The sequence below is a fragment of the Mixophyes fleayi genome, chromosome 1 (genome assembly GCF_038048845.1).
Source record: "Mixophyes fleayi isolate aMixFle1 chromosome 1, aMixFle1.hap1, whole genome shotgun sequence".
In the NCBI taxonomy this organism is placed as follows: Eukaryota; Metazoa; Chordata; class Amphibia; order Anura; family Limnodynastidae; genus Mixophyes; species Mixophyes fleayi.
This window is the reverse complement of record NC_134402.1, coordinates 67,713,928-67,726,113: the sequence shown is the minus strand read 5'-3', so window position 1 is coordinate 67,726,113 and position 12,186 is coordinate 67,713,928. Positions and strand designations below refer to the sequence as shown.

Sequence of the window (12,186 nt, the reverse complement as noted above, 5' to 3'; positions counted from 1 at the left end):
CACATAGTTTTGGCTGGTTTTGTTGTTTGAACTTCGTTTGTTTTAGCGTTTCGGCTTAATGCACTGCTAATGTCACAACGAACAGAGTGTGTCATAACAAGGAGTGTGCTTTGGTGATGTATTGTGTACTGTTGTCTTGCTATGTGAGCATTACTTTATTTCTAGAATACCTATTAAGCCTCTTATTCTGTAAGAAATTACAAGATTTGTTTAATATTGACTGTCCAACATCCTATCTCATTCTTTGAAGAAAACCATAGAAGTCTGGCTTCATAAAGCTTTCAGGATTTGTCAGTCAGCCTAGCTGAGAGTGACTAAATTAAAGTCAATTGTAAAAGACACGTGTATGAAATGTGATTTTAGTAACGAGCAGGTACAGAAAAGTAATCCCTAGTTTAAAAAGAGAGACTGCCATAAATGACAGTGGAGAAGCTTATGTACCTCTTGTAGGCAATTTACATGTTAATAATGTTTCCACAGAGAGGATGAGAGTTGTACTAAAATAACTTGTTACTCTGCAAATCACTAACATTGGGGTCTCTGTTTTTTATTCCCTTCCAGAAATAGAGGCAAAGGAAGCATGTGATTGGTTGCGTGCAGCTGGATTTCCACAATATGCACAATTATATGAAGGTAAGTGTTCCATGGCTCAATTCCATACAAATGGCTGTCCAGTTGACATATCCTTCCTTGTGCAAATTGTACATCTATTACTTCAACACAGAACACTTCATGTTTTCATGCTCATTACAGATAATATCTTTGGTTTAGTATAGTACTCATTTCTTTTTAAGTTTTGTAGTATTCAACGTGTCTAAACATGTGTATTTAGTAGGCTTAATTTTCCCCATCCTGTTTACAGTTGTTACACAACTAAAGACATGGCAGTCATGCACAAATATGAAAATATTGTAATAAACAGAATCCCAAAAAAATAAAAGTTATATGCAATACAGTAATGAGCCCAGGCTGGTTGGAATTGATTGTGAAATATGATCAAATTTATCGTACACGGTATTTTGCCTATCACATAGCGATGTATATCACAATCACTTAATTTACTTGCAGATAAAGTAGCTATGTGAGACTGTATCATGTTTTGTTTCCAAAGTGATATGCATGTATGCGTGTTATATTTGTTGCACTCTATATGGTCATATGACTGTTCTTTCCACAACATGACATGTAGACTTTATTTAGGGGGGGGGAAGGCAAAAGATGCAGGAGCCTGGTGTTTACTCTTTACACAAGATTACTTTATTGTTAGCGGAACACCCAGAAGACTGAAATGCGTGGTGCATACTCTTACCATACAGAGGCCGTATGATTACTTGTGTAACACATATAACCTTGTCTTGGTGAAGATGACCTGATTAGAAGGGATGTCCACACCTTTTAGAGGGTTTTCACTTCCTCTAGGAACCAACATTACTGATATGTAACCCAACAAACTGTTTATTCTCCTGGAAAAGTTGCCTAAAGAGTCTTTAAAGGGATAGGAACGTGATTGTATTATCATCAAACTAACAATCCTTTTACTAGACTGAATGTGGGATATATTTCCTACATATAAACAGTATAGATTGTTTTTAGTTTAAAGGAGAGGTTTACAACAGATTGAATGCTACTACTAAACAATAAGCTAAAGCAAAGGGTTACCCTGACATACAGTTATATTATATCAGAGGATGTTAGTTTATGGTGACGGAGCACTTTAAGACATGTATAAATATATTTGCCCTTTAGAAAGCGGATGCACGCATACATTTGGCGCACTCATAAAGTTAACTACCTGTAGCTCAGGTTCCTTTTCCTCTGTTTTGTCTATGCTGTGTCCTCATACATGGAGAATTGTTGGATACAATGAGGTGGGTGTCGAGGAACCTGCGTGCTGTCTCTGCGGGAGAAGAAAAACTCATTTCCTACCATTATTCCCAATCATTACAGAAAGAGACTTTTAGGTTAATCCATAAAATGCGTTGATGACCTAGTAGAAAGATTCTGCACAGTCCAGCGGAAATTGCTGATGTTGTCCAGATTTGTTGAAGATTTTTCTTTTTTTTAAAATCTAATGAGACCTTATTTAAAATAATTCCTTAGAGCAGCTGAGCTTCCCTGAGCCAAAAGAAAGAATGGGCTTTGTAAATCCTGGAAACCTGTCATGCTGAGAAGAGGTTAACAACTTCTAGTGTGCCAAAAATAACTAAGATGGGAGCTGTGCTTGCAGATGTAGGTCAGAAAAGGCCATTTCCTGGACAAGGCTTTAACTGTAGTTCTTTTCAATTGCTAGTCCTTTGTTAAAAATAACTCTCCCATTCTATTATATTGTGCTGAGGACTAAATGATAACAGGTTTTAAATTTATGTCTATAATAACAGTACATGCATCAATCAACAATGTTAAAGTATTTTTGTAGAAATTATTTGTGACACATTATGATCACACTCCTGGGGATAAATGTATCAAGCTCAGAGTTTTCCGGCGGGTTTGAAAAACCAATCAGATTCTAGCTATCATTTATTTAGTACATTCTACAGAAGGACAGCTAGAATCTGATTGGTTGCTATAGGCAACATCTCCACTTTTCAAACCTGCCAGAAAACTCTCAGCTTGATACATTAACCCCCTAGGGGTAAATGTATTAAGTGCCGATTTCCACAAGTCGCCGGAAATAGGCGAGTTTGCAGTGAAAATTTACAGCGGCAATGGCTTTAAAGGCATTGTTTTGCCGCTTTAAATTTTAACTGCAAGTCACCGATTTGCGGAAATCGGCACTTAATACATTTACCCTAAGGAATTTGTGAAACAATACCTGTATCATTGTAAAATTGTATGATTTTTTTTTTACAGTTTAATGGAAGAAAAAAAAATATGTTATTTTAACAATTTGTATTTAAATATTTCTCATAACTAATTCTAACGTGCATTTGGCCAATGGATGACATCTACCTCACTACATTCTAAGAGCGTTTTATCAATGATGATAAAGTAGCTCACCCAATTCTCCAAATTTGTACTTGACAACCTGTCACAGGACTTAATATGAATGTTTACCATTAGGAAACACATTAGTCAGTGAAGATGAAATGCCTAAACATGACGTTAACGTCACAGAAGCAACCTGTCACACAGCTATGTACGGTGGTGACATAAGAGCTATACATATTTTTTTCAATGCGCTGTACCTGTGTTTTCTCGTCTCAAAGTTACAGCCTGCCACCTATGGAGATCACTTGTTGATGCTGGCTGCTCTTGACAATGGATATCACCTTTCCAAGTCCACTCATCCTCTAACCCACTCCCTGACTCCAGCACGCCAGTCGGTTGAAAGGACGTCTCTTGTTTGGAGCAGTTCTTTACTTTTATTTAACTGGTGACCTACAGCTTATACATAGCAAATACATTTACTGCAACCCCTAGTGTGGACTAGTCAAGTCCACACTAGTATTTTGCAGAGATGTAAATGTCTTACATTTCTATCCTATATTTCTTATAAATGCTGAAACCAGCTGTTCAAATTTAGTTACTGCCAAGTAACTTGGTAGAAAATTCATTCCATTGCAATAACCTCTCGCCATCCGTAAGCGGATGTGTGACTATAGACTGTACAAACACCACATAGGAGACGAAAAACATATGGGTTGATTGTCATGAATGAGGTTCATGCTCGTTTACCAATGTCTTTTGCAGTTCTCCTAAATTCCATTGCTGCTTGAATTATTTCTGTGCCTAGGTAAATGCTTAGTATATGCAATACACTGGCATGTGATTAGCAATATAACACTTCCTTACCCTTTTCTAATATTTTTTTTGCTTGGTTGTCCATTTACAAAGTCGTGCTATTCTGTCAGTCAAATTTATGTTCAGGCGTCATTTTAAATAACTTATTGTAAGCAATGGTAAAGTTTACATAACTCTGATAAACAGGCTTGAGTACACTGTTGGCATTATATGGTACACGGGAGATCGTGTTATAATCTGTAGTAGACCACTTATTAGAGTGGCCTCTCATTGTTGTGAGTTTAGCATCATAAGATATAGTTCGGCAGCCGTTGGATTCCCCGGTTTATGTCACATTATGCTCAGTAGATGAGGTTGGCCGAGCACAAGTGATTTTTTTGGAAAGTAAAGCAATTTGTCTAAATGCCACTTCCTGTGCAATCACTACTGATCAGATAAGCCAGACCTCTTTATGACCCCACCATTTTTTTTTTTTCGTGTTCCTGTTGCTTTTTTTCCCCCCTCCTCTTACTATTTATCTGGTTCATTTTCAGCAGGTGGGGATTTAAATGTCCTGTCATTCTCCTCCAACTAGTGTCAAAAGTTGCAGTTCAGTAACATCTGGAGTTCCAAAGGTTCCCCACTCCTGTGCTAGGACGTTTATTCAAAATAGTCCCACTGACAGTAAATAATTGATCACTAATCTTTTGGTTTTGCAAGATTCTATAAACATATGTACACACTGGGCAAATATTTATCTTCAAGTAGGATATTCTGCATCATATTCAGCTTTGATCCTGTGCAGATGGTTTAAATTCAGCTGGCTCCCTCTCTGTCTCTGGCCTTTTATCTTTGCTTTGCCCAGCTTCCCTGACCTTTCCACTGTGTCCCATATGACTTTTATCAAGGCCGCATGTGAAGGCTCCAGCTTGTGAAATGGTGCATCAGTATGGTATTCCAGATAGCACCAGGCATCATTTATCTTGGAGGGTTTTTTTTCTTTCATAGGAGAGGCCAGGAAGCATCTGGTTCCTTTAACCCTTTTAGGTACCTTGTTGTTAAGACCTCCACCGGAGCCTGAAACTAAAGACTGATCACATATGTGCCACTTTTTGTCTTCTCATCACAAACCATGAAAAAGGTGGCACTCTTCCAGTTTTATTATTACATCAATTAATTTTCTCTTTCATGTAATCATCAAATGTCTTTTATTTTTACGAATGACATGCTAGTTAAAAAAACAAAAAAAATCGTATGCCCATAGTTTATTTTGTCTTTTCCTTTCAATCTCTTTTGAATCCAGATCTCCTCTTTCCTATTGACATCTCCGCCGTGAAGAAGGACCATGACTTTTTGGATAGAGATGCAATTGAAGCATTGTGCAGGTTGGTGTCCATTGGGTCTGTTGTTTTGCTGCTAGCATTTTGTTAATACATAGATCAGTGTTCTGCAGTAAAACCTATTGCTCTTAGGTAACGTGGTATTAAACTGGAGTAGCCGAAACTGATCATCCTATGGAAATTGAGACTAATTACTAAATGATAGCTTTATATGTATTTGTAGAAACCAATAGCTACTTGTCTACAGTGAAAATAAAGAACATTAAAAGTCTAAATGACTTTGATTTACAAACACAGATTTACTGAGCAGAAACTTTCATTGCCTTATTATACTGAACTATACAGGCCCATCTCATCAATTATTTATTAACTGTTCCTTGTATATTTTCGTTTGCATATTACGCAACACTTTACTGAGAATATTTAATCATTCACCTCAGTCCCTGCCCCAGTGGAGCTTACAACTATAGTCCCTACGGTTAATGAAAACTTTTTGAACTTCTGCACAGAATGATTAACAATTATTATTATAGATAAAGTGAGACTGCTCTAATATGACATATTTTATCTATGTGTATCCTCCATATTTAATTTCAAGAGTAGAGGTGCAACCCCTCGAGAAACAGGAAACACAACATCTTCAAGAAAAAGAGATCTCTTAACGGGGCACCTTTTTAAGAGATTTCTTTTTTTTTGAAGAACCTATAGTCCCTACCACACGCACTTTCATCAGAAGCCAATTAACCTACCTGTATGTTTTTTGGCATGTGGGAGGAAACCGCAGCACCCAGAGGAAACCCACGCAAACATGGGGAGAACATACAAACTCCACACAGATAAGGCCATGGTCGGGAATCAAACTCATGATCCCAGTGCCGAGAGGCAGAAGTGCTGACCACTAAGCCCCCGTGCTGCCCATACTAAGACAACCGTGCTGCCCATGTAGACACCAACATTACCAATATGTAACCCAACAAACTGTTTGTTCTCCTGGAAAAGTTGCCTATAGAAACTTTAAAGGGGATAGGAACATGATTGCAGCAAACATGGGAAGAACATACAAGCTCCACACAGATGGGGCCTTTGTACCTGTGTCTTATGATGGTCTGTGTGCAGCCTCTCCAAGCTTGTCTGAGCAGGACTTCCATATTGGAATGCCGTGTCCCATGAAGGCACAAAAAAGTGTCTGTATTTGGTTCAACTTCTTGCGTAATAAATTAACATTACTGGATGCGTCTCCTCTGCAGACTTGTTTTTCTGTTACAAAGACATGTTCATGGATCAGCACCATGGCCTGTTATTGCACAAGGACTTACTCCAAACTCCTTGAAAGTCCTATTTTCTATATAAGACCATGACACACACAAAACTAGAAAACATTAGTAATTGCTTGGCAATAATATCCCTAACCATGAAGTCATTTGTGAAAATTCCTCTATGTGCAAATTTATTGTGTGTCAGTTTATCTTGCATAAATTTGTCAGTGTGGGCGTCAGAAACACCTCAGACCTGATATATCCCACTTTTACCAGTGGAAATGTTACAAGACTTACTTTTGAGAACTCTTAAGCCCTCCATGCCTCTGACATTATAAGAAAGCAGCAGTCATCACTTACTTTTTTCATTATTATTATTATTTCTGGTTTCCGAAACTTCAAAATAGAAGATTCAATACAGATGTATTTTACATTGAAATTATCTTGGGTGGCTTTTAATGACCTAGAAAAGGGCATGTATCCATTTACCATGCATAAACACACACATAAACAGTAGTCTAGACAGACGGATCTTCACCATTAGTCATAGAGAAGATAATCGGCTGTGAGAAACTATCATCAGCTACAGCTACTTGTGGTCACCCATAGAGGTTGACCTATTCAACACAAGGCACCTCTCGGCACCCAAAATTCTTTTACTTGAAGTGGTATTTGTACAGTGCTTTATGAATGTTGAAGAATATATTTTCTTCACAGAGGTGTAGTTTACTGTCACATAGATATAGTACGTGGAACACGTTTCTTTGCTTATGAAGCTGGATAAAAATTCCACTTTAAGCTTTACAATTCTCATGCTATTATGTTTCTTGGGGAGTGTTTCTCTTTCAAAGTACACCCTATCTCACATATACCACTATGGCTTGCATTGCATCTATGGCCAGGGGCGCACGCAAAAAAAACAAAACCCTGCGAGAGAGCTGCACATGCGCCCGCGCATGCGCAGCAGCTCCGTTTCGGCAGCGCTGTATTATACAGCAGCCGCGGCGCTGTATAAGAAGCGTCCGCGGCGGTGCTGTATACAATACAGAACCGCTGCGGACGCTTCTTTGACAACGCCGCGGCTGCTCTATAGTACAGTGCCGCTATGTGGGGCTCTTCGTTAGCGGGGGGAGGGGTTTCTGGGTCTCCCCCCTGCGTGTGCTCCTGATGGCATACCGTTAGGATTATTGTAATTTTTTTAAAAATCGTTTGCCACATTATACAGGAGAATTGATGACTCTGCCATGAAAGTCTATAGATAATAGGTTTAAATGGGTTTTCCCCTTCACCTTACTTACATATATTGGGGTGTACATGTCCTCCTTTTTTTTTCTTCACATTTCTGATGTGAAAACCTATTTTACTTGGCAGAATGAACAATGGGGTTTACTGCATACATTTTATTGTATTTATGTGGATATTAAAGACAAGCCTACTTATAAATAGGGTGCATCAGTGGATACACATCCCTTTAGCTCCTAGTTTTGGCTGGCTGTCTCCCTGAGTTGTACATCATTCCTTTCACCACTGCTCTACGCTACACTTATAAGTTGGAGAAACTCCAATTGCTGTTAAGGTCACCAGGCAAAGAACACTCAAGGTCAGAAAAAGACAACAAACTTCATTTGTTTTGTTCTTGGTACCCATAAAATGTGACACACTGGAAATATAATCCGGGCAGACATGATTTTTCTTGTAACTGACACCATGCGTATCAGACAGATTTTAACTTGGATTTCAAGAACTATTCCCTTACACTTACAACAGTAAAAGTTTATCTTTCCGAAAACAGACTGCTTTATCCTTCTCCACCGACTGTGCAGTTTTGTTTTGTAGACACATTAAAATAAAGTCTCGCAGAGATTAGGCTGTTTTATCAGCAAGACCCAAGATTCTCTTCTGCAGATCAAAGTCATTGTGCAAGTTAGAGAAGGGAGTTGTGTGCAACTGCATGGGACTAGATAGTGCAGTCTGTCAAAAGTCATATATTACATTCCAGTTACCTAATGCAGCTAGGAGGGTTCTCAATGTTCTTTTGTTGTTTTTGATGTCTATCTGTCTGTTTACTAAGCTGCGATGAGCCAAAAATCTGGACAAAACAGCTGTTTTCTCCAGAGAATGGCCATCGCAGATGTTCTTTACATTTTTATCAAGACTTTAAAGATTTAAAGGTTTGAGATTTCTCTTGCAGTCATCATAGATCTATGCAGAATTCGCCGTGACACAAATCTTGAGATGGCGTTAGTTTACCTTGTTAATGTCGCCGCGGAGAATTCTCTTCCTCTACCACTGGGTCCCTTCGCAATGCACATACACGGCTTTAGCCTCTCATGCGCTGTAGCCACTGGGGTCAGATCCTACATTCACCGGCAACGGTAGGCTGCCAGTGTAGGTGGTTATACTTTTTTGAGATTGGGGGGGGGGGGTTGTCAGGGCTTGCCAATGAGCCATGCCTTGATAAATTCAAGTGGCAGGACATTTTGTCCACAGCAATACACAAAGAATCTTACTGCTGCCCACTGAGCACTAATATTATTATTATTATTATTATTATCATCATTTATTTGTTAGGCGCCACAAGGTTTCCGCAGTGCCTTACATAGTACAAACAGTAGACCATACAGGGTGAAACAGTACAGAACAATAAACACAAAGTACTAATGCTTCAAAAATTCCGGGCAGACATATGGAGTAAAGGTGGAGCTGAAGAGTAGGTATGGAGACAGGAGGGGAGAGGGGCCCTGCTCATGCGAGCTTACATCCTAAGGGAGGGTGGACAAAACAGGCACGAAAGGGAGGCAGTGATGCAAGGGAGAAAAAGAGACCAGGGGAGAGAGGAGAGAACAAGCAGAGTGGATGAGGGGTTAAGTGGATGGCTGGTAGGCTTTCAGGAACAGGTGAGTTTTGAGTTGCCGTTTGAAGGAGCACAGATTGGGAGCGAGACCAATGGAGCGAGGGAGGTCATTCCAGTGTAGGGGGGCAGCTCGGGAGAAGTCTTGGATTCTGGAGTGGGAATAATATTAGATATACCCTCTACACAGATATACAGCTAGGTTGCATAGCTGTGTCCTATTGGCTACATATTTCAGAACCAAAGGTTTTTTGTTTGGGGTTTGTTTGTTTTTGTTTTTTTCCAGACAGTTGGAACCCTCGCCCTTAACAAGAAAAAGGGTCTCTAGACCATAATTTCCCAACAATACCATGATGCAGACCACTGAATATTGTATTTGATACGTTGTTCTGTTCTGATGACATAACCTACTAGCAGATTATCATTTCCTATCCTGTCCAGGCGCTTCAATGTAACTACATAAAATTCTGGCACCCATAGAATTCATTGGTCTGTATAATGATAGCAGTAAAGACATTCTCTTGGAAAAAGAAAGAAAAAAAATAGTTCTCTTTTCAAAAATAAAGGTTCTATAACTGTTTTCTGGATTCTTGATTTGTAATTTGGAGGAAACCAACCAACTTATCTAGAAAATAAAAATGCAGATTTAAATAGTATCCCACTCCCGGTTGCACAGAGCTTTTTTTGCAGGCTGCACCCACTTTGTGGAATGCCCCCCCTCGCATAACAAGACTTTTCTGTAGCCTCCAAACGTTCAAACTTTCCCTGAAAACTCACGTCTTCAGGCAAGCTTATCAAACTCCAAAACTACACTCCTAACCACCCTAGGCTACTCTGCCCAATTACCATCCCTCTACACAGGTTCACACAAAACTTACATGTGTTCCCTTTCTATGCTCCAACAACCCTATGACCCTCCCCCAGACCAACACTGTTGTGGGACTGGATCGCTTAGACCCACAAAGCACATTTTACCCTTTCAATCTGGCTTGGCCAATATGCAATGTGTGGTACTTACCCCACATGTATCAAACTCTTATTATCCTATAGATTGTAAGCTGGGCACGCTTACATGTCTGTCTGTCTGTCTGTCAATACCCAGTCTTGTTTTATTGCTATGTTTCTTCCCAATAGTAAAGCGCTACTGAAGATGCTGGCGATATATAAATAAATGTTAATCATAATATAATCGTGAGTTAAGTGTAACTCTCCGCTTTAGCACAGCTAAGCTGACTGACAACTGATTAGCTTTATTATAGTATCCAGACTATCAACTGGTCACAGGTCAGTAATCACTCGTGATCCTGTTACTCTATTTTAAGTTGTTTTTATTACAGTCCATGATTATTCGATCTAGGTATATTTTAAAGAAATTAAAATGCAAAATAAAAATTAAAAAATAAATTCACTCTGATTTCAATAGAACACTTGGGTAAATTAGCTATGTCCAATTTGTCCTGTTACTTAAACTACTAAAAACTATTCGGGGGGCCTTATTTCGGCTTTGTATATCAAATGCATTTTTCAAATAGTTTGTAAAGTATATATTTGGCAGGAAAAAAACACGAGTTGACCGCACAACTTGTTTGCTTAGGATTTAGCATTTAGATGTGTAAATGTGGAAGAAAGGGCAGTCTGTGCTTGTTGTGTGTGCCCTGCGTACAATAGGGTCTCACATCTTCTACATCGACATGATTTCTTTCTCTTATGATAAATTAACTTATTTCTCAAAACGTTAAACCACGTTGATCATATGCAATACAAGTGTACATTTTTTTTAATTTTTTTTTTATTCCTTAATTACTTAGAAATGGGCCTCTATTAAACTAAGGACACTAATAGATATCATTAGTGGGTGCGTATATATATATATATATATATATATCACAATATAAACTTGGGATCATTGCACGTTTGCTGAATCCATCTGTGACATACTAATCTGTAGTAACTTAGATGTACTGACTTACTAACATAGCACTGTACTTGATAGCCGCTCATTTGAGGCAAGTGGATATAAAGAACACAGTCATGTTCGCTGCTGGTTGTAAAGTATGTATTCAAGGTAAGGTATTTAAACCAGGGCCTGTTTACATATTGGTACAAAGCTTATATTAAGTTTTTCACTAGTCCAGCATATTTTCTTGTAAGAACATGGAGAATTCCTTAGACACGGAATTGCTTGTCTTGGCTCTTGCTCAGGTTTTGAAAGAATATTTTTAAAGTGTATTCGTTTTGCAAGTCTCCTCGTAGGTAAACAAAAGTATGAAGCCTCTTTAACTTATATTTAAAATATTTTTTTTATTTTGCTAGATCTGTGAATGACTGTACAGATGCAGGCGTGTATGTGTTTACAAGGTCTATATGTACAGTTGGGTTAAGTGCAGTAAATCAGAGACACATTACGCCCAATACTGAGTTGGTCATAGGCATCTCAAGGTGTGTCCAGCTCTGCACTTATGGTATATATGCCAGGATTATGTCAGGCAGGGGTACACCTACATATGCATACACCATACTTGCCCACTCTCACAGTTAGTTCCGGGAGACTCACGAGTTCCAGGTAGGTCTCCCGGGAGAGCAGACCATTGTCACACATCCTGCCCACTTCCTAGTAAAGTGGGCAGGATGGGAGTCTCCATGACGCAATTTGCGGTGAATTGCGTGATTTTGGCCCTGTCCACAGCAGCAATATTATGTGTTCACGTCATTGCATCACAGGGCGGAGTCAAAATGGCGCAAGGGGGGGCCGTCCCTTTTATAATTATGCCCCACCTCCCGTCCAGGATCTCCTGGAGTGGAACATTAAAAAGTTAAGTGTGCATACACACGGCCAGGTCATAAGCACAAGAAAAACTTGTTAACACTTTTGTATGATTGTGCACAATAATTCTAGAGCACCCCTTATCTACACATATTTGAGGCAGTCATTCTGTCAGAAACTACAAAATTTGCTGGCGCACTATTTCATGAGCGTGAGGGGGTAATTGGATATTCACCCAAGAAATACACTTTTCCA

General features: G+C 39.1%; 1 protein-coding gene across 4 annotated transcripts in view; it reads left to right on the top strand.

Moving 5' to 3' along the window:
• DLC1 (DLC1 Rho GTPase activating protein) overlaps nt 1-12,186 on the top strand; it is a 393,767-nt gene that overhangs the window by 364,854 nt on the left and 16,727 nt on the right. For all 4 annotated transcript variants that reach the window (XM_075196165.1, XM_075196158.1, XM_075196174.1 and 1 more), the window contains 2 exons: nt 562-633; nt 5,024-5,105. In XM_075196165.1, coding sequence (XP_075052266.1) covers nt 562-633; nt 5,024-5,105 — 154 coding nt within the window. The remainder of the gene's footprint in view (nt 1-561; nt 634-5,023; nt 5,106-12,186) is intronic.